Here is a 24,241-nt window from a genome sequence, read left to right on the forward strand (position 1 = left end):
TTTTCTCTAGTAATATTGGATATAAATTAACAATACATGATTTGTTTATATTTTTTGTTCTTCTCTCTCGAAATATTGCTCGAAAAAAATATTACAATTATATATATTTACCATACAAAGTGAATCTATCGCTACGCAATGAAATGTAAATAGTTGAATTATAAACTACCTCTGTATACGACCTTGATAGACGCGTGACGTGACATATACAAGCCGGTCCTCTCCCGAGAACTGTCAGCCAGCGAGCTTTACGCTACCAATTCTATTCTTGTCAATCGTCTTTAGACTTCTCTTCCTTTCGTCTTTCGTCTATCTTTTCTCGTAAGTTTTTCGTTAAAATTATTCTAACGATATTTAAACCTCATTTATTATATAAATGGAAAAATAAAGATAATTGATCGATTTTTGACATATTATATCTATCTCAAAAAAAAAAATATCGAGGAAGATTCTCAAGTTCTGAATTATTCATTCGAAGAAGTTCTGAAGTCTTTTTGTTTTCTTGGCTAAAATGTTATATTTCGGTCTCTCCATTTTTTGAGAGGCAATTTTATGCGACGTGTCGATTATTCTTTTGCACACTCGGAAAGGTATCGAAATCTTTGGATTTTCTTAGCTGGATTATTATATTTTAGCTTTACATTTTGAGAGGCAACCTTTTCCGAAAACGTGCTTTTCGCCAAATTCCGTTGTCTCTTTTATCGGGTCATCTCGACGCGGATATATCGTTATAACTCTCTGTCATCTACGCGCGAAATGGATCTTCTGTTATTCCATTGTGAGAAGATTTCAAATTGTCAGAGATAAATTACATGAGTTTTTTTAGATTACTACGAAGAAAGTTTGTTTTCCGTTTCACCACAATTTTTTTTAAACTAACCATTATTTTGCTGAAAAGTTCAAAGGGTTAAAATATTTCATCTTTTTCCCCTGATATCGATAACTCTCGCGAATGATAATATAACATTGACATCACAGCTTCTGCTGGAATCTGCAAGAGGTTGAAATGTTATTTATGCGAAAGGTTGCATAGCGGCAGCACATTAAACTCACATTCCGTGTCTAATATCTCAATAAAGCGACGCATTCTCGTTGACGTTCAACGAAAAGTCCGAGTATGAAATATTTCGAAAGCTATAAAATTTGTTCGATAAAATTCTGCACGTTCTCTGCAATATACGTTTAAATTTTTCTCCCGATAGATAAAAGCCTCCAGGGGATAGCGAGAGATAACCGGGAATAAGAATAATTAAAAGAAACCCAATGTGTCTTTGTGACCCACATAATCTACCGCAAGGATTTCTTATTTAAGAACAAGTCATGAATAGAATCGCGATCGATTTTTAATATAAATAGATTATACATACGTTGTAATATATACATGCCAACTTGCCTAATTTTTTGCGTCACGTCCCTTCATCTCTTTTTCATTTTTTTTTCTCGCTCCATTTTTTTCTTCGCGAAGAGATTTACCCGCTTTTCTTCCCCCTTCCTTCCCTCTCCTCCCCTCTCTCTTTCTCCCAGTCATTTTACTTTTTCCATTTTGCCGATCTGTCATCGCCCATCATCTCTATCTCTCTTTCTCTGTCTCTTTCAAGCTCATCTTTCCATCTGTGAAGCCCCTATGTCCTACACATATATATCTGGCGAATCCACTCTTCGTTTCTCTCATTTCTTTTTTTAATCACCACCTATCGCTTCCTCGCCATTTTTGTTCCACTCGTTTTACCGCGGAGAAATTTATTTACAGAAACAAAAAGTTGCGCGCGTCCGCCCGATATTTGCTCTCGCCTGCCGGCAACATTCGACGATATCAAGTGGAATTACACGTCTGCTGTATCGCGACGTCGCGTTATAACGATCCTCGGTTGCGTGGTCCTTTAACATTTTCTCTTGTAGATTTAAGATAAGTATGATAAGCTCTGGCAATTTTGAAATTGAACTTTTCGATTTCCCCTCGATACGTAAGCTACTTTTTTATCTAAAGAAATTAACGCAGAGCAAACTAACCATTATAGAACTTATAAATATTCTTTTAATGACTGCTTTCTTCAATAACGCTTAATTGTACGCGAGTTTCGTATTTTTATTTTTCAATCAATACTCATAATATATATGTTATATTATACATTTAATATATATAATATAATAATGCAATATTAGAAAATATACATTGATATAACTATTAAATAATTTTACATGTCAAAGATGCAAAAATAAAAAGTGCGAAAAATAAACTCACCTCGTCGTAGATGAAATTGTCAATTTCTTCCAATGGCCTGCCGTAGAGCTCGCTCGGAAATGGTTCAAATTTATTTGGCAGCACGGCACCATCCTCCACTGACATTTTTCTCTTGGGTTGAAAGCCATATTCGCGCACTAATTGCACAGTCTTGTTTTCCAATCTGTCGAGGCTCTCCTTCGTGAATGGCTTTACTGTTTGCTTGCCGCCTTTAGTGCCGGGTGTCCTCGCGCCAGGCGATTTATCTTCGATCTTAGACACGCTAGGATCGAGAACATCGCCCGATGTAGCTTGAGGAGTCACGACATCCGCCTGTATCTCCGCGCTTCCGGAATCTCCGGTGCCGGAATCGGCGGAGGTCCCGGCAGTTCCGGCCAACGGCGGTCGCAGCCTCGTGCTGTCTTGCACTCTAGAGCCGACTCTCTTAATTGGCGGGGACTCGCTTGTTTTCGACTCTGGAGAAATCGGCTTTTCCGTCACCGGAGATGTTCGCGATGGACTCGGAATTTCCTCCTCCTTTGCCGCTCCCTTGCCGATATTCATCGTCTTGAAAATAACGACGTTCCCCTGGTTCTCTTCCACCAATTGTGAACTTGGATGCTTGTACGGCTCATCTTCCTCCTTGTCGCTGTGTCGATAGGCCCTCGTCGTAGTCTTAGGGCGAATCTTGGCCACTGGCGATTCCTGGTATTCCGTATATTCAGATGGACTTAGACCCGCGTACGATGGTGGCAATCGCTCGACCGATCTCGACGACCGTTGGTCTCTGCCGGCTTCCCTCGAGGAGAGAACACGGGGCGAGGGTCCTTCGGAGTACCTCGAGCCTTCTCCGAAACGACGAAGTGACTTGGACTTCTCGTCAGTGATTTGCACGTCAATGGAACTTCCTCTGGGTGATACGCCGGGCCGTACGAATGGCTCTCGCCAACCGATAGGAAACTCGGAGGATCCTCGAGCGGATGGCGAGGCCTGCCCCGGACGATCTTCCAGTCGCCTCGGCCAACTTCTTTCCACCGGAAGCGAACCATGATGATCTCTTCGTACTAAGTTCTCACTGAATTCCCGATATCTGACTCCAACGCCAGATCTCCTGAATGGCTGAGGTGTCCTGGAGATTCCTCCTCTGAGATAATCTTGACCGTCAAAGTCCCTGCTGCTGCCTGGGAGATTAAGACTTCTCTGACTACCGCTGTCTCTAGGTCGATCGTTCGGATTTCCCGTTGGCCCGTAGATACCCTCCTTCGCCAATTCATCCAATTCTTCTCTGCTGAGATTTTTTACGTAGAGCCCGGCGACTCGGGGTCGGTTCGTGAAACCATTGTCCTCCGAACCGCTGCTCGGAGGGCTGGGAGGACTTTTATACCCCTCGCTCCCGCCCCGCCGAGATGTCATTGGGACCTATGCTCGATCATCCCTTTCGATCCTGTACAACTTTCGTCGACCTCATGCTATCGCTAAACTGTCCTGATTCTCCGCTAATCGATCAATTAGTCAGCAGGATTTTGAGACGTAAAGGAATTACGATGCGAGATCGAGCAGTTTCTCTTGACTTGTCGTGATTTCTCTCTTCTCGATTTCTCTCGTCTCGATTTATCGATTTCAAAGGTACAATCATTACGATTGCATCGAATATATTTTGAAACGTCAGGCTCAATTTCTATCGCAATATTTTAAATTTTATTCTACGTCGCACACATTTGACATTTTCGTCAATTAAAACACTCGTGAGATCTGCATTTGAAAAAATTTATTTAAGTACAGAAATCGTATCTCTTTGTTTTTGAAACATTTCGAATTTCGCGATCAAAAGTTTACAGTACAAAAAAGAATGTCTCGTAGACGCGGTTAACAATGTTGATACACTATGCTGCAAAATTATACCGTGATATTTTCAAGTGACTTACTGGAAGTTGATTGCAGACAAGCAGATAATATCCGATAAATTTTGCTATCGACGATCTCAATAGCAGAAGAATGTTGATAAGCGGTCGCGTGATGGATGATGACAGAAACTTTTCGCAATCCGTTTTCGCGCTTGCAAAGTTCGCGCCGATTTCACTTGTCGGGAATTGTTGCGTATGACGAATTACGACGGTGGTTACGCCGTATTGCGGATTCACGAAACAGAGCGAGCCGTGATAAAGGCCAGGACGTGTTTTCCCCGTGTCTCGGACGGGCCTCTTGAAATCTCGAAAAGCCTTCGATCGCAAACCTCCTCGACTTATATCGCCGTCCTCGCTCGAGCTTAGATTCACCGTATTGTCGAAAGAGGTTTACACATACTCGCGAAGTATACTCTTCGTGTCGTGTCGTGACTTTAAGAGGTCAAGGAGTTCGTGGCTGTGCGCTGCATATAGCTCATTCTGAATGTCAACGAGCAACCGAGTGTCAGAGTACTGCCTGCTATAAGCATCGACCGATCGCGTTAATAGCCCCGAAATCCCGACTCGTTTTGCCGACGACGATCCACGGGATGAATTTCATGATAAATACCCGGGTACGACACCGCGATTGAAAATCGACCACGTGATTCCTCGGGACTCGCCGTCATCGATCATCAACTGCGTCCCTGAGACGCGTGAAACGACGGTGTGAATCGCTGATGACGCGTTTGAAAGCTAATGCAAATCCCCCGAGGGAGACTCGCGGTGGATACTCGATCGATGACTCGATCAATAATTTCAAACGCGGAAAAAAGGTACGTCTGTTTTTCCTTCGCCGAGCCTTTGTTGTTTCGCGAGGATAAACTTTTTATGGATAAATACACGTCTCGGAAATGCAACGACGGTGTCACGAAGCGTCGCCGTTTCCCGGTCGATCACCCTGACCCTCTCAGCGTTTATAGCTCGCGCTCCGCTCCGGAAATCACGTGAATGACATGTAGAAGATCCTGGAGACAAATGATACGGCCGGGACGCCGATTAGCCGCGTTATTTGTCGAAATACACACCGGCGGGAAAGGCGCGTCCGCCTGTACACAATCGCGAACAGCGTGGTCGCCTCGTATCAACGCGCCACTATCATCATCACTAGCACCCACATCACCACGAGGTATCGAGACGACCGAGACTCGTATCCCCGGTCAGCACTCACTCGTCATTTATCACCGTATCATCCGGCGAGGTACAGCGGTCGTTGCGAGGCGAATGGCACGGCCGAGCGGAGGAGAGAAAAGTCGAAAGCGAGAAGGAGAGAAGACGTTGAAACGGGAGCGCGAGAAACAGAAGAGGCGAGGATGATGCGAGATGTAGAGAAAGAGAGAGAGAGAGAGAGACAGAGGGATAGACAGAGAGAGAGAAAAAGAGAGAGACAGGAGGAAAGAGAAAGAGAGAAAGAAAGAGAGAGAGAGAGAGAACCGTGGTGCACCCTCGTCGTATAGTTCGGTAAATTCTGTTCGAGCGGGGGTGCAAAATCACGGGCGTCTCTTACGAGAGCTGTGGCGGCACTGTCGGCACCGAACCCCACCGGTATCGTGTACGCGCGCGCGCGTATCGAACCGAGCCGAGCCGGAGAACGCCGGCCGCACGGAATCTCCGACGTGGCTACGTACACACGTAGGTGCGGAGCCTCGGGACACGCACACAGACAGAGGGCGAAGGGCGACGGGGCACGGTGGAGAAGATCGGAGAACGCTGGTAGTGGTGACGGTCGCGGGGGGTACCGCGTACCTGCACGAACACCCACCGCTGCTGACGCCAACCCCCACCCTCGGCGGCGGAACGAGCGCAGTCAACCCCCCTGCAGGTGGTGGCGGCTGCGGCGACGGTGGCTCGCGATAGTGGTAGTGACGGCTGGTGGTGTAGGCTGGTGGTGCGAGCGGAATATACGGCCAACAGGCGGGCCAGCCGGGCGAACGGTACCCCCAGGTTCCACGTAGGACACACGCTGTAATTAATCCGCCAATCGACACCAGATTCCGCCGGATGCGGGAGCGGGTTGACGCGCGAACAGCGAGACTGTCCCTTCGCGGGCGCGTAAATTTTCGTCCTTACGTGATTATCGGTCTCGCGTCGCGATGATTTAACGGCCACTTCGCCGCCGTCACCCGGATTTTAATGAGATGCATCGGCTAATGCGTCGAGGGTTTATTATGGCGGTTTTGCGTTGGCGGCCTTTTTTTTCCCCCCTCACGGAAATTTAAATCAGTAAACATTTCACCGTCCATCTATTACCCCCGACGAGATTGTTGTCTCTTTGTTGTTTTATGCGATACCGTCAGAGGGGAGCTAATATATTTCTTTATGGTAAATTATGGAAATTGATACTTTCGAGCTCGAGAATCTTGATCGGTTCGTCGATCATTTTTTCTGGCGCAAATTTCATCAGAGATCTTATTACGGATAGTAAACAAACACAACGAGAAACTGACGTTTTGTGACGTTATATAATACTGAATATTTCCTATCGGATACACAAGTATCGATAATTGAAATGTATAAATTTGGATTAATCTCGAAATGATATTTACTTGGGAGATGTTTAAGCAATTCTATAAATTGAGCAAATCGAGAAACTCTTATTTTTTTCAATGTACCATTTTGGGGTAATAAATCTTCCGATAAAGTGGGAATCAATGATAGAAGTGATCAATTAGCATTAGTATCATTTTATTCCAATGAAGATTAATTAATCATATATTAAATAGAGCAGAGTATTTTATTGCTTTATTTCCAACGTGATAATTTGCCTACGTGATAGATACTACATATTGCAAAATGACGGGATGTGAAATTCGATAAATTGAAAAAAAACTTGTTAGCATAAATTCAAGCAAATAAAATTACCACTAATTAGTAAAATTAAAATTAAATATTTTAAGCAATTAAGCTCTTAAATAAATGACCAAATCTAGTTAATCAATATGTCGTTGATATTGATTTAATAAAAATATAATTTAAAACTTGATTAATATAATATTATATAATAATATTATATAATATTATATAATATTGCGTGTGTGTGAAAGTTTTAAAATTATAATAATAAACTTGCATTCAAATTTATTTCGAAAATTTACTCTTCTCATACTTTAATAATGATCGATCAATCAGTGCAGCAAGTAATAAGTAATTTATTAGAATTAATTTTGAACGAAAAACGAAGGAATATAAATGATTCTGCCTGGTTGATTTCCTTCCGTCCTTTCGAGAATTTCACAATTTCTCTGCTCTATTATATGATTATCCTACTTGAATTAAAGTGGAGATAATCGGCCCGCGACATTACGTGATATCCGAGAGATATAAATCTGGCGGCTTAAATTTAATAAGGTGAAATATGACCTGTAGAGGACATCTTAAACGCGCCGACTTGAGACGTTATTTTGCATCATTTTTTTTCCACATTTAACAGAATTATCGTTATTCAACAATTATAATTTAACGGCAAAATACTAAGTATTTACTGTAAATTTGAAATGATTATGTTAACGATGTTGTTTGTTTCATCAATCATGTACACAAGTCATGATTTTTAAAACTCACTTAATCAGGCAAATGATAATTAATTACATATAGAGCTAAGTGAAAAGCGTGATTTTATTTTTATAGCGAGAGTTAATAATAATCGCGATTTGATTTTGAGTATTTACGGATTTTGCCAACTGTGAATTATACAGAACTTATTGGATAGTACATTACCCTCGGAAAGTATCCGGACACGTACATTCCCACGAGTATAAGGTACTTTCTCTCCTAGTGCGCGAGCAATCTTGCAATAAGTTCTCCTTCAAAGAACTCTATAGGTTCAAGTGGCATAATTGAAATTATGTCACTTGAACCTATAGAGTTCTTTGAAGGAGAACTTATTGCAAGATTGCTCGCGCCATAAGATAGAAGCAATAGAGGCAATAATAGAGAGCAATAATATTTATACGATGCTTTATTTATTAAATTAATAAAGTATTTATCATAATATCAATAGCGAAAATGATTTGTAATCATTAAAGAAGGACTGATAACTGTAATAAATGTAATAATGTCTAATAAGTGTTAATGTTTTGCATTTTTCGAAGATAAAAAGACATTGAATATGCGTTCAAAATAAACGAAACAGTAAAAATATAATAGGTCATTTATTTATTACAAAATTACAATATTATTATTATTATTATTATATAAAAATTATAATTGCAGAAAAGATGAATTCGTTCACTTGTGATTTTTCTAATGAATATTCATCAATTCATCAATTTAGAGAGATTTTTGAATTAGAGATATTTTGAAATACTAATCTATTTTTGTTTCCATTTTTATAGGAACGAATTATACTTTTATATCGTGTTTCTAAAATTAAAGTAGTTGTAATATTTTAAAGATGTATATATTTCATTTTTATTGGCATTGTTCTTACGAAATATTTCACAGAATTTCACAGAGTATCTCAGTTTCGTCTTGATAACGGAAGATTATTCGGTCGCGCTTGAATATGCATTTAAATGTATAGTTTCTACAAAACCTTACAGGCACGATGTCTTGTAATATTTCTTGTTAGCTAAGCTACTGATGCCGGATAAACCACGGTGTAATGCATCGCTCCTGCGACAGACGTATAACTAGTACTATTTGCGATTTTCTATTCGTGTCGTTGTAACGGCCGTAAATTATAAAACATATCTTGTCCTTGATTTAGTATTCAAAGGAATTCAGATCGAGGACATGGTACGCGCGTTTATGAATACGGAATGCACAGAACAATTTTTAAATTAATCACAAAATCAATTTTTAAATTAATCACAAAATGCCTCTAAATTTCCATTTATCTTCCTAATTAAACATATCACTCGAACTTATCGATTTTATGAAGAATTAACCATCACAAATAAAATTTTTTTTCTTAAGAATATAAGCATCGAGAGTTTTGCTAAGATTTCTTCAACAAAAATAACAAAAGAAACGTAATAACGTATAACATATATACGATATGAAAAATATATACGATATGAATTGTACTTTAAGAAGAGAAAAGATAGATATCCTGTGAGAAAATTTATTTTGACAGTTTTGATATTTATATAAGAAAAGAAAGAGTACACAAAATATCCTTTATGCGACTCAGGACACTTATTAGGAAATGGCGGATATATAAAGGAATTTGGACAAATGATCATGTACTTTTTTAATATATATATTACGATATAATCGAAGCGCTTTTGTGACAACATCTAAAAGCTTGTCGTTAAAGGAGTAGAGAATACGCCGGATATTACTTACCGTATATATTCTTACCTGTCCAACCATTCTTGCAACGCGCGCGATTACAACTTCTCTTTCATCCGTGTATCCTCTCTCGCACCATAATAGTCTTTAGAGACAGCGAAACGGGACGACGAAACTCTCTACAATGTGGAGCGTCATCAGTGAGACTTATGAAGGATAAGTTGTTCAAACCTCCGGAAACTGAGTCCTACTTAGGGTTTATAGCATCGTGCGTCAAGTTCTCATCTGAGTGCTCATGATATCTGCTTATTTATACTTTCATGAAAAAAAATCATCATTCATATTTTTCTTAGCAGAAATACATCAGTTATCAGTTTGCATAACGTAGAATTATTACCATTATATTTTTTTATCGAGCATTACTCGAAGAGATATGTTTATGCAGGATTTTTAAATATTTTCAAAGATACACATAACATGTATATTTTTTTTATTAAGCATATCTAGAGAAAAATACGAGTTTCCTTATTAAAAGCTGAAATAATCATTTTTCTACTGAAATTTAATTATTCCCTTTGTCTTTTTTTCCATGTACATCTTTAAAATTTAAACATTAAATATCTTAGTTTAAAATACCATGTCTCTCAAATTAAGATTTTAAAATTCAGAAAATTAGAATTTTATTTAAGAGAATCCGAATTTTAATACAATAATTCCTAATGTTAAAAATTAAGGAGATACAAATTAAAAGGGACATATTTTTTAAAATTTTCGTTATAAAAATTTGCTTTAGATCAATTAAAAGATCTGTAAATTTTATATGCGTAATCTTTTTATATATGTCTAAAAATTATAATTTGCCTTGTTTTATAATTGTAATAATAACAGATAGAAGAGATAAAAATACAGAGGATTTGTGTCAAGTGAGATGACATAATCGCGTTAAAGCCAATAACAAACACAAAGCAATACGTTATGTGTAGGAAGTGCGTCACACAGATGGAACGTTATTGTAAGCACGTCTGAAGAATACCTAAAGAATAGTGCAGCCTCATCACTTGATCCCTAACTCGAATCAAACAGTAATCTTCCCATTGTGAAACTTAGAGCAATATCAGTGTTAGCCACTTGCCTTATCGTTTGAAAGTATTACGTGATAAAATGCTGAATGTTCTATTTATTTGCAACAAATACTGGTCTCGCAAAAAATATAAATTTAAGATGAAAATTAATTTTAAGAATTTATATTTAATATAAAATTAATTTTCGAAACAAATTCTTTTCTATTATTATATTACTTTTTTCTTATATAAATGAAAAAAGTTAATATATAGATAGAAAAAATGTAAATTTAAAATGTTTATTTTCTTTACAAAAGACTTGTGAAGATTCAAAATTGTGGTTGGTCGATTTAAAAAAGGAAATTTAAATATATATAAATTTAATTTTTGATTGATAAGTCCGTGTAAAATATAGATATCTTTAGAGAAGAACAAACAATGTCATTTTGTAATTTATTCATTGTACATTCAAGCTTCAAGAGATAAAAATATTTATTCATTCCTATTACCGAGACTCGATAAGAAAGACAAGCACTACAATATGAATATTCCAAGAAAATTTACTACGTTATCATTTGTAGTCATTTGTTTATCAATATTAAGGAAAAAACAGTAAACAGCTGTAATATTTTTCTATGCATAATTAATTTGATATCACTGACAAAATTAAGACATGATGAAGTGAATTTCTATTAATTTCAATTTCAATTTATTTTAGAAAAATATATATGCGCAAAAAGCAGTAAAAAAATTTCATCATATATTGCAGAGCAGGAAACACTTTTTTCTTTTTAATTTAATATTTTATTTTCGCAAATACTTTTTTACATATTTAATACTTTAAACGCAACAATAATAACGTCATTGTAACATTTTCAAATTTTTAAACAAATATAGAAATTTTTACGGAAAAATTAAATAGATTAATGAAAAATTTATTGGAATTTTTTTGTTTTTATTTAATTTCAAATAAACATTTTGTAAAAGATTAGATTTTTTTAATTTGCGGAAGGAGAACTTTTTTTTCTTAAAATATCTGTACAAAAAATAAAAAATGTTTCTAAATAATTTTGTATCATTTGATTATTAATATATATATATATATATATATATATATATATATATATATATATATATATAATCTAATATTAATAGCTTTTTTAGTAACGAATTATTAACTTATTAAATCAAATTATTATTGAGACATTATTATACATCAAATAATGTCTCAAATTAATTTAAATTTATTCTAGAATCAAATTTATTCTAATGCGAGATAAAATGCAACATATTTATTAATAAATACACAGCACATGACATCTAGCAGAGGGAATTCACTTTAATCTAGACATCATTTAGTCGGTAACATTGCAATATAAAATGTTGTTAATTTAATACAAAAATATTGTGACTATATAATGCTAAAAATAACATTTTCTTAAAATATTAACATGTTTGATACGCTTTAGTTTTATAAATAAAATAGTGAAAAATTTATAGAAAATATCTATAAGTAATGATAAAAATTTGAATTAAAAAAATTGTTGAGATAATTAAAATGGAATTTCTATGTAAAAAAAGATCTCTGTATATTTCATTCTTTATGTGATTCTTGATACTTTAAATGCATTTTTTTTTAAATTATTGCGCAGATGCACATATTACATATTGCATTTACATATAATCTTCAAGTTCCTTTATGTTTTCAACGATAATTATATCAAATAAGAAATAAAAAACAAGGAACTTTGCAATTTATTATAAATAATCGTTTATGGAAAACAATCCATAAAAAAAGAAATAAAAGTTAAAAAAATATACATTCTTCTCCTTTATCGATCTTCACGATTTTTCGAAGCAGAACCATCAATACCAATTTTTGCGCTAACGTGACGCAACGAGGTAAACGCTTTTGGTGGTATGTCGAGATTTTCAGGCGGGCTCAACCGGATATTTTATGCTCGATGTTTTCTTTCGTTCGAGCTTCTTCTGTATCTCCTGCAACGTTTTACCCTTCGTCTCCGGTATCACAAAGTACGTAAAGGCGACAGACGTGGCAGCGAAGCACGAAAACGTCCAGAAAGTCGCTGCCTGGCCCATCTCGTACTCCATGATCGGAAATAGTTTGGTGACAGTGAACACGAGGATCCAATTTGTCACGATCGATATGCTACTGGCGACGCCCTTGGTTTCTAGCGGGAATATCTCGCTTATTACCGTGAAGGGTACGGATCCGTAACCAATCGAGAATACAATATTGAAATAAGCGAGACTGGTCAGCGGCACCCAGCCAAAGGTGCTTACATCGTTTCCTTCGTCTTTGAATTTAAAATAGTAACCTAGGATGACCAAGCAAATGGTCATCATTACGCTGGATATTATCAGAAGCGGCTTTCGACCAAATCTGAAAAAAAAAGGGATGATTAGATTGAGATTTATAATTTTATGATGTAATATCACGATGGGATTTAATTTTTACACAGCTCTTTATTTATCTTTTAAAAATATGTGTGATTTTTTTCTAAAGAACGAAAACTCTTACCATTTTATCACAGGAATAAAAAAATTTATAAAAATCGAAATTTATAGAAGGAAATAAAAATTAATTCAGCATAAAGAATTATATTGGAAAAGAGATAGAAAAAATTAATCGATGAGAATAATCGCTAAAAGGCTTATTAAAAATTTAACTTAATTAAATCGTTAACCATTAATCGATTTGGAAAGAAATATCATGAAGTATTCTACCTGTCGATCACGAAAACGACGAAAATTGTCATCACGACTTCGGTTAGCCCAATAATAATGGTCGCCAGGAATGGATCGATCGTGCTGTTAGCCGCCTGAAAGATGTTGACCGTATAGAAGAGAATCGCGTCTATGCCGCACAATTGCTGGAAGAACATGAGTCCCATGCAAGTAACGACAGCCTTACGTCCAGCCTTGGTCCCGACAAGATCCTTGAAACCGCCCGACGCTTTCGTTATTCTGTTTACGTCTTCTTTGAGAACGGCTAATTCCCCAACGATGTCGTAACGAGATCCTCGTAGGATCGATAAAACTTTGATGACTTGGTCTTCACGGCCCTGTTGCATCAACCACATTGGCGATTCCGGCAAAAAGGGCGCTCCTAGGACGAAAGGCAGCAGGATGGCGCAACAGACGGTGTTGAAAATCGTGTAGGAACAATAAGCACCCGCCACGTACGAGAAGAGAATCCCCGAGGAGAAGAGTAGGGGGAAGAAGGCGCCCAGGGCACCCCGAATCGATGGCTGGGCAATCTCGCCGATGTAGACAGGCACCAGGACGCACGCCGCCCCGGCACCGATTCCGCCGACAAATCTCGCGACATATATGCTGATGACATTCCTGGTTGTGACCAGGGTGAGCCAGCATGTGGCGAACGGCACGACCGTCAGGATGATGGCCCACTTTCGGCCGATCCAGTCGGCGATTTTGCCGGCCGGTATAGCACCCGCGATAGCTCCCAACGCTAGCAAGGACGATATCCACGAGATCTGATTCTCGGATAGTTCGGGAAGGAAGGACTCTTCGGATGTGAAGTACGGCAGAATCGGCGACGTCCAGCCGAGCGATATGCCGGCTTGCATGGCGATTAGTGCAGCTGAAAAGAAATGCTGCATTCTTATCTTCAAAAGAAATATTTTACATTAATTTAAGGAAAACATACATTTTAATTTAAGGAAAATATACCGAATTTTATTAAATATACAAAATAATTTTATTAAATGATATCGAAAATAATTCAAAAAATTCGGATTAAAAAGGATTAATTGATTGAAAAATTATTTGTACTATTTTTTTTAAATCGTAAAAATCTCCGCTTTATTCACTGAAGCAAGAGTATATCGAACTAATTGAATAATTGTATTGTTTTAAGAAAGTGTCCAAAACATTATATAATAATAATATTTTTGATATTAAATTGATAAAATTTTTTCTTCAATGGCTATGGAATTTTGATGTAGAGTAATCATATTATTATATCGTATCTCTTAACTTCTTTAAAGAAATGTTTTGAAAAATGATAAAAACGTTGATTTAGATTATGTGTAGCGAAACAGTGATTAAATTATCATTCTTTCATATCACATATCAATCAAAGCAGAATCTTGCTATCTGATTATCTAAAATAATTGAATAAAAATTTTGTATAACACGTGGAATTAATACAATCACCGAAGATAATTATTGCAAAATAATGAATATATAATATAACGTAATAATATCTATTTTATGAAAAAAGAAAATTTTTGAAATTTATAAAAAAAATAATTTTAATAATCGCGCTAATAGATATAACATTTATAAAATCGTTGCTATTAAATATTTCTTTGGCTTTGCGAGTACAATGAACTCATGTGCACCCTTATCGATATTGATATTTGATTATGATAAGCTATTTTAAAAACTTTAAACGAACGAATCATTTGTTAAATTAATTAATTTTGCAATTTTATTTTACAGACATTATTAGAAAGTTATATATATTTGATAATATATTTGATAATATATTCATGATAATATATTATATTTGATAATATATTCAATGAAAATTATTATGAAAATTTCGCAAACAACATTTGATAAAGAATCTTTTATCTAAAATATATGAGCTGTTTATCTTATAAACTATTGGGAAATATCAAACAATTGAACAAGAAAGAGAAATGAAACAACAGATCGCAATGTAAAAATTATTGCTACAACTTTTGCTTATTGTAAGCTTATTACGGACTAAAAAACTTAAGAAACATTCAAAGATTCCTTTCTTGATAAATGCCATAGAGAGATAAATAAATAATGGATTCAACCGTAAGCAGGTCTTAAGAAGTCGATCACTTTAGATAATATTGATATCGCGACAATATGTCGTCCTCATTATATGCACATATGTTTTTGTACCTCGCACTACATCGCATGAAATATTCAGATTTCGAAAGATAGAATATGTAATATTTATTTATATAATATTTATTTAGAAATAGATAAAAAAAGGATACATAAAAGACTCAATAAATTTGTATATAATTTATTTCTTTCTTCTATATTTTTTATCATGTTTCTGCTCTTTTCAATGAGTAGTTGTACGTGTGTAGAAAATTAATTTTTTAAATTTCAATGTTTCTCAATGAAAAAAAATGTTTAAAAAAATGTTACTCTCCTCCAGATCTTGCACATTACTTACCACAAAAACTAATTAAAAATTGAAAACGTTTTCTTCCATTGCTTGAAAAATCAGCCGACACACGTGATATGAATTTTTCCTTCTCTTCGTCCGATAAAGTGACCAAAAAAGATTTTGACGTAGCGTCATTAGTGTGCACTGTTGTGACGGTGCCAATTGTCATTTCGAAGTGAAGAAAGAACTGTCAAGAAATCAAGCCCCTGTTTACGATAACCGCGCTGGTAAACTCCGCGAGATAAGACCGTCTGAAGACAAAATGTAATGCGTTCTGTACGTCTTTGACCCACTCAATATACTGAAAGTGTGTATCGCGCCGATTTATATCTTCAATAAACGCTTATCATGGAACACACCGATATCATTCACATACATAATATCATTATATATAATGATCATTGTCCATCTATGCTCGTGAAAATCAAAAATATCAGCGGGGGCTCTTTGTATTGTAACGTCATATATACCCAGGTAGCAAGATGACATCTAAAAACGTCTTTAGACGTCATCTTGCTTCCTGAGTAATATACATATTCCAGTTCATTAATTCGAAACTCATATAATTTATAAAATTTTTATCGTAAATTAATATGACGTAAAAAATTTAAAGATAATACAATTAATATTATGATGAGAAATTATGAAAACGAGAGAAATCAGCAGATAAATCACTGGTAAATTTTTATAGAGAATTTTGTTTATCTAAAAGAAAATTTTGTCTTACATTAATATTATCATTCAAAGTTGAAAAAATCAAGAGATAAAAATTGTTGATGATAAATTTTTAATAGAATGAGTAATACGAACTTTGCATTTTTCTCCGATATTCATCGCGTATATGCTTAGCGCTTAAATGTATTTAGCTCAGCAAACATGTTATCTTAAGTAACAGCTACTCTCTGCGTATTTTATGATTTTATTGTTCCATAAAAGACGGCATAATGGAAAAATCGGCATAATGGAATTTTATTTCATATATACTTTAGGGAAAAGATTGACATTTATTTATTATATTTATAAGTATACATATTATATTGTATTGAGAAAGAATATTGTGAATAATAATAATTTCAAAGTCAGAGGATTGAACACTATTGAAAATATTTAAAGTTTACTTTTTTTGAATTTGCAGAAAATGTTTGCGTGTAATAGAAATGAAATTTGTTAGCGATATCTTGTTCATAAGAATTCGAAAGTGCAAAATGTGTTAATAAGGAGCGAATCTTTTTATACTTGAAAAGTCACTATTCATGAGTTTTTAAATCATTTTTTATTTTTTTATATTATATTTATTCTTTAAAATACGAGGCGGAAAATATGCATTACATTATATTAAATTCTTACATCTATTGCTACATTTATTATATTGAAATTTTTTACACGTAAACATTTATATTTTTATCGTATTGATTTATGAGGGAAATCACATAGATTATAGAAACATGCGATATTCGCCATATCAGTAGATATCAGTAGATATTTATCTTTAAAAATTGGCAAAGATGTCTGAGATATGTTTTAGTCTATTGGTTTTATCGAAATTTACTTGATTTATACATTTTTTTATCTTAAATTAATATTTATAACTATATATAAAGAGGAGTACATGAAATGTTGTATCTATTAATTTGCACGCGAGGCGAATATATTATTTATATAGTAAATAACAAATCAAACATAAATGTGGATTCAAGCGCAGATTTGCTTTTAGTAGACAAAAATTTTGTTAATATTGTAAAATTAATATACATTATTTTGGATGTGCATTTTTCGCGAAAAAAATATTGTTTTCACTGAAAGTAGTAAAAATAATGTTAACATTACACATCATTTGCATTTATTTTTTTTTTTAAGTTTAGGTCCTATTTTCATGCTTAAAGGAACAATAGAGTTGTGTTGTATTTAAAAATATAATCTATATAACTTGTATCTAAAAAATATATTTTTATACAAATTTATTGTTTATAGCACATGATCACTCATGAGACAATTAATGACAAACATATTTTCATTATAATAAATTAAAAACTGCTTTTACATAAAGGCTAGTGATTATACTTATATTTATGATATATTTTAAAATAAAATGGGATACGAATTCATGAAACTTTATTAAATAATGCTTTATCATATATATATTGTCATACATTGGCATTATCAAGTTTTATTAATACTTTTTATCTGTATAATCCATTGTAATTAACTTCTATAGATTATATTCTGTGAATTTTTTATTTTCTTTAATTATTGCCATTTCGCAAAATTAAAAAATACTTAATATTAAAAAGGATTTACAAATTAATATAACATAAAATTAATATAATTATATATATATACAGTACTGGACAAAATAAATCATACACCTTTCAACAAATTGAATTTGTTATTATACTTATACTTATAATAATCTATTTGCTTGTTAAAAGAATAGTTATACTAACAAATTCAATTTGTTGAAAGGTGTATGATTTATTTTGTCTAGTACTGTATATATATAAGAACAAATATATGTTTTATATATATATATATATATATATATATATATATATATATATATATATATGCTAATCTACGTAATAACAAATGTGTCAACATAACTTGTGATGGGCGTTTTGTTGTCAGCAATGAAATATCACTCTATCTCATTATATTACAGACGATCCATATTTGTCGCCATCGACGCAGAGAACGGGCGTGTGTAATAATGCATTTACACTTTGCATGCTTAAAAATAGAAATTATTCAATTATTCTTTGTAGGAGGTATCCCAGTTTGAATTATTGAAGAGTGAACGTGGAATTATTTTTTTTCCAAAAATTATTATATTAAGACATTTTAATAATTTCTGAGCTGTAATACATTAAAAAAATTTATATAATTATTATATATACTTAGATCTTAAAATAAATAACAAAAATTAAATCAATATTTAATTTTTAAAATCAGTCTATTTTATAAAATGTTTTATTGGTTTTATCTGTTTTAGTTATATCGTATCAAAAATATTTATAAAACATAATTTAAAAATATAATTCAAAAATATAATTCAAAAATATTTATAAAACATAATTTAAAAAATAAAAAATTTAACTTACAAATGATAAAAGGTAATTAGACTGGATCATTTGCATTTATTTGCATTTAAACTTGGCTACAAATATATTAAAATAGCTACAAATAAAATATCAAAAATATATTTAGTTAATAGTATTAGATGCAGAATGTAAATATATAATCTAAATTTAATAATTGACGCTTAAAAATATATATGTAAAGATATGTGTAAGATTATCAAAAAGTTTGCAATACGCGGAAAATGATCAAAATGATAATAATTATGTGATAATCATTAGTGGATTTTTTATTAAATTATAATGCATTGAGAGATATATAAAAAATATGTACATCGGTATCATTTCCGATCAATATATAATACTTTTATACTTTTAAGTCACTCTCAATGATAATGCATTTATCATATTTGGATCAGAAATCATTTCGAGCTTTCAATCATATAATTTGATTATGTTATTAGTCTAATCTCTCTCTGTCTCTTTCTCTCTTTTCTCTTAGCACTATTGAGTAATTTATTTATTCCAATTGATAATGCGATGTCATAAAAATGAATTTAAAGACATGCGATATGATTCAAAACGATGCAAATATTCATAATCAATTAATATTTAAAAATTAAATTGAAAAGGAATTTAAGTCAAAATTGTATTGGACTCTTTGACAGTTCTTCCGGAGGAAATGCTTTGTCTCTTCATTCTTCGTATAGATATGCGAACTTTAATTCGCGCGTCCTTTAACGGTGCATCCGGTGTAACCGATATCAATCAGATGAGAAGTGTGATGACCTCACATTCAATTAAGAATCAAGGTAATCTTTTATTTCTCTATCGAAGATATAGTATCTTTGAAGATATAGTAGCAATACCGAAATATTTATGTGTGGAAAACAAATATATACAAAATTATTATTTTTTAAAGCGCAATTTACAATTAATCGCTATGAGAAAGCAAGAAAATAATCTTTTGATTGAATAATAATTGGAGTAAAAGTATTGCTTAGATTGCAGAATATAATATTTTCTATTAAGCAAACAATAATTTTCTTCCTTCAATGATACCAATTAAATACTAAGCCATTGAACGTTTATAAGCAAATAAAAATCAATTATTTATCTGAAATTTAATTTGCAGGTGCTGAATATAACTTCGAGTTTTCAACGACTTGCTTTTTCCGATGTAAAGTGAGACAGACATTCGGTGGGGCTTCGCGATCGATTAATCCAGCATGGGCACGAACGGCGTTGGGAAATCACAGAGACGATTTCAGAGCCGTTTGATCTGGGTGCGTGTTTCTGGTGCGTGTTTCTGGTGCGTGTATCTAGCGTATGTACGACGATAAGCTATGAGCCGCCCCCATCGCACATGGCGCACCGCGATGAGTAACTCCATGGACTTTGGCGTAAACGCGGCGGCGCGTCTAGTGATTTAGCTGGTGCGCATCGTTCAAGTGCATTGAATACTCGCGTCTCTCCCACGTATATTCTCGCGAAACTAATAACTAACTCCAGTTAATCTTGCTCCATTGTCCGCGTCGCGCTCCCTGAAATGTACGCTTAAGTTTTCGTCAAACTTTTTGTCATGCGTGAAACAATGTTCTGCATAAGTACATGAATAATTGATCTGTCGACAGAGTTTGTGATCTTGGGCAGCGATCTTTTGATCTTCGGCGTTGCGCGTGTGAATGACATTCGTATGGACCTCGACGGAGTATGAAGATTTTTCGCAAGATCTTTAGAAAGAAGAAGAAGAAGCACAAGAGATCTCGGAAGACCACGTCGAAGAGGAGAATCGCCAGCAGCTCGCACGACGCGCATTTACTGAGAGATGATTTCCTCTTCGGCACCGCTATCGCGAACACCTCGAGACGGCATCGGCGTAAACATAAGGTAAAAAGAAAAGGTGAAAACGAAATATCAAATCAGCATCTTAGTCGACGCATTTAAATTACGCTGATGCTATTGATTAAAAATAGTTATTTATATATATCCTGTGATATTATAAACTTCACGACACGCACTCATCTTTTTTGCGCACGACATCATTTTTGCGATGACGTAACATTTCCAAGATACGCGACTTGAGAAACAGGTGTTGAGACGTATTGCGGTCGTAAAGTTCCTCGTATAAATCTGTTACGTCTTTGCGGTAAACGGCGCAGTGTTTTGTGTACATACAATGTACACCCACGCGTACGTCGTGACATGCATGTGTGCGTATGTCGAGTCAACTCGTTGAGGGACTGTCTGTTTTCTTCCAATTGATCTGTATGTGTGCTTATGAAGAACGGCAGACCAATTAGATCTATTAATAGACATCAAGCAACTTACGGCGTATTTATTAGTTACATCTGCAATATCATTGAACAAAGTTCAATTTTTTTCAGTAGATTCTGACGCGTTTTAATGCTAAATAAGCTTTTTATACGCATAAGCTTTTATGCACAAAGAGGAACCTTTGTGAAAACGAAATGCGAGAGTTGAATTTTAACGCTAGAAGCGAGAATACGAGCCGCGATTTTTCCGTGTCATGTTTGTGCGAGTCGGAGAACGGATTCCTGGCTATAATTTCACGGGAAGTGACCGCATAATCGGATATACGGATAGCGTTAGACGCGCACTTTGCGTGTTTGATTGCGCGGCAATTATCATGCGCGCCCTTTTTCTTTCTACAGAATGATTCAAAATATGCTGCAAGTCTTTCTACATAAGGAAAATATAGAAGAAATCACATCCACCCATTCTATAATTCTCAATCCAATATAAATGCAAGAAAATTTTTTTCCACAGTGCAAATGTAGTAAATTCAAATTTAGAATCTACTTGCTTTATCATACAAGTCAGAAATGTTATTATATATCTTTTTAAAAATAGAAATTTGGCAGAGAAAATGTCACGAAATTAAAAAAATAATAATTCAAATATATAAAATTAAATTTAAGAAAAATATATAAAATTAAATTAAAAAAAGATAATATTTGTATAAAACATTTTTATAGCACTTTTTAAAGATTTAAAGAGAATGAAATGAGTGGACGTAAACAAAAAAGTATTCTATATTGCGGACTGGATTAATAATTGCTTATTTCCTTATGTAAAGACAATTAGAGAAGAGAAAGATGAAAGTGTGATATGGAACGTTTCTAATCCGGTTTCGACAGGTATATAATATATGCACATCTTTCATAACTTTCCAATGATTCCACAACCAAGTGCTAATGCGTTTTTAATTTGTTAATACTTTCGACCTTTTTTTCAAAAACGCTGTTAAGTTTCATAAAAAAATATGCAAACAAAAAAGCATTTGACACTTTTAGAAAAAACATAGATGTTTCAATTAAAAAGTACTTAATCGATATAAACCGAAAAACCAATCTCGTTGAAATTAAAAACGACTCTGGAACCAAACAATTTCCGGTATCTATTTTATCGCAAAAATATCGTTTGTACAGGTTTATTTTTATATCTTCGAGAAATACTATCCTCCTTTCATCCTCTCTTTTTCTCTTTCAGGTCGGAAAAATGATAGCTGTATTTTAAGAGTAAAATTGAAAAGAACGCTATTAATGTGTCATCTCTCTCTCTCTCTCTATCTATTTATCTGCCTACACAATGACTTATGCGGCCTTATTAGTGCTAACGCACGTTTCCAATCGCATTAAAATGCAGGCAAACGGAATGGACAAGTAAAAATGCGGCGAGGTCAGTACGACAGCTATACAATATAATGTTCTAACTGGGAATTTTCAATTTAAAACAAGGTAAAATCATCAAAAAAAGATTGTCATTAAATGACGATATATATTACTAGTAATGTTGTTTTATTATTTTTCAGAAAAACATATAAATTTAGCGTGACGATTTGCAAAATTTCTATTTATATATCATATGAATATATTCATATAATATATGATACAATATATTCATAGAATATATCATATTATATATCATATGAAATTTCTATTTATATATCATATGAAAAAATATAAAATTTTAAACGTAAATATAATACGCGTAAGACGCGAAATTATACATGATCTAATTACGAATCATAATCGCCATACATTCTTATTTGTTTATTTTCAACGAATTAAAAAATAAATTTAAAATTATTAATATTATTTAAAATTATTTTAAATAATATTAATAATTTTAAAATTTAATTTAATTTAATAATTTAATTTTAAAATTATTAATATTATTAATATTATTAACTATATAAAAGTAATAATTTAAAATGTACAATAATTTTTCTTCAAGGAAATTAAATAATCAATGCAGGATGAGAGATGTTCAAATAGCACCACGCCCTCGTGTCGCCTTATCCTTCATTCGCTTACTAAGGTTGATGCAGCTACCTGCCTGCGGCGACAGGTACCTAGATCTACCTGGGTTACAAGCGTACATTCCTTAGGAAATGTCCTTAAGATCGGTCAGCCCGAAGTTGCCAATAAGTTTTTTACCTGTCGCGGTTGACGAAAGATCTTTTTGCGTGCGAATGACGTTGCTGCTTGGCAAATCGACCGTGTTCGTCGTTGTCGTCGTCGTCGTCATCATCATTACATCGCTTTCCGCATTTTATGCACAGTTTGCGCGAAACGCTGAGTGAGAGATTAATATGATCGATAGTCATCAATCTTCATTGCACGTTATTCATTATTATAACTTGGAACATTAATGTTTGTCTTACGTATTGCGTGTTTCAAAGAAACAAATACAGATAGAGTAAAGTCGTTAACGAAAAGTTGATAAAATTCGCGATAAAAATCGCAATTTTTAATTGAGTGTTTATCATTGATCTATATTTACATAATTCATATTTATATATTACATATGAAGTTATGTATTATATATGAAAAAATATAAAATTTTAAACGTGAACGTATATGAAATTAAACGTTATCATAATTACGAATAATAATCAATTTATACATCTTTGTATTTATGCAAATGTATTTTTCAGCAAATGAAAAATAATCTTCAAATTAGAAAAATAAATTAAAAAATTTAAAAATTGATAACTTAAATATATAATAATTCTCGGTAAAAAATGGACGTTTTGCACAAGCGATTATCCTAAACCGATAACGCAATTCTGAAATCCGGTTTTCCTTCTGCGATATACGACGCGCGGCAGAATTTTTCTGGATGCTTGAATCATGCGCTGGTGTCGTGTACACATACGTATCCACAAGCGTTTTACATTCCTAAACGTTTCCCTCGTGCTCGACACGACTGCGAGATTGCTGCTTATAACATGCTTTCCCCAACATTTAATCTTGAAATTTAAATTTTATCTACGCGACTTGTGTTAAAATCGTTATTGTATATCAAATTTGAATAATGTGAATCATTTTTCATACGAATCGTGCGTGATTTTACGACCTAATGTGGTATACTTGTGTGATTTTAAAGAGGAAAACTTGCATGTCGAATTTTGTATACAATTGTATACAAAATTCATCAAGGATCAAAAAAATTAAAAATATATATAATAATGAAAT

General features: G+C 33.8%; 3 protein-coding genes and 1 long non-coding RNA gene across 12 annotated transcripts in view; 2 read left to right on the forward strand and 2 right to left on the reverse strand.

Moving 5' to 3' along the window:
* LOC105256685 (sodium channel protein 60E) overlaps positions 1-5,699 on the reverse strand; it is a 75,209-nt gene extending 69,510 nt beyond the window's left edge. For 3 of the 4 annotated variants that reach the window (XM_025414629.1, XM_025414627.1, XM_025414630.1), the window contains exon 1: positions 2,243-5,699. In XM_025414629.1, coding sequence (XP_025270414.1) covers positions 2,243-3,634 — 1,392 coding nt within the window. In that variant the 5' untranslated portion in view covers positions 3,635-5,699. The remainder of the gene's footprint in view (positions 1-2,242) is intronic. The other variant, XM_025414628.1, reaches the window with a different exon arrangement.
* Positions 1-24,241, forward strand: part of LOC105255764 (tight junction protein ZO-2) — a 47,869-nt gene that overhangs the window by 7,286 nt on the left and 16,342 nt on the right. Inside the window, exons 1-3 of one of the 6 annotated variants that reach the window (XM_011265247.3) lie at positions 19,418-19,549; positions 19,873-20,288; positions 20,372-20,627. In XM_011265247.3, coding sequence (XP_011263549.2) covers positions 20,451-20,627 — 177 coding nt within the window. In that variant the 5' untranslated portion in view covers positions 19,418-19,549; positions 19,873-20,288; positions 20,372-20,450. Of the gene's footprint in view, positions 1-19,417; positions 19,550-19,872; positions 20,628-24,241 lie in introns of those variants that run through there. The other 5 variants (XM_011265246.3, XM_011265249.3, XM_011265250.3 and 2 more) reach the window with 5 other exon arrangements.
* Positions 12,247-15,960, reverse strand: LOC105255766 (facilitated trehalose transporter Tret1-2 homolog). Its single transcript, XM_011265253.3, has 3 exons — positions 15,670-15,960; positions 13,209-14,085; positions 12,247-12,864 (listed from the first exon to the last, which is right to left on the reverse strand). Exons 1-3 carry the CDS (start codon positions 15,830-15,832, stop codon positions 12,393-12,395), a joined length of 1,512 nt encoding a protein of 503 aa, XP_011263555.1. The 5' UTR covers positions 15,833-15,960; the 3' UTR covers positions 12,247-12,392.
* On the forward strand, positions 21,745-23,518 carry LOC105255765. The gene is made up of 3 exons (XR_889549.3): positions 21,745-21,898; positions 22,251-22,498; positions 22,998-23,518. It is a non-coding gene; the product is annotated as an uncharacterized LOC105255765 (long non-coding RNA).

Source organism: Camponotus floridanus, unplaced genomic scaffold (genome assembly GCF_003227725.1).
Source record: "Camponotus floridanus strain SB8 unplaced genomic scaffold, Cflo_v7.5 scaffold86, whole genome shotgun sequence".
NCBI classification, from domain to species: domain Eukaryota; kingdom Metazoa; phylum Arthropoda; class Insecta; order Hymenoptera; family Formicidae; genus Camponotus; species Camponotus floridanus.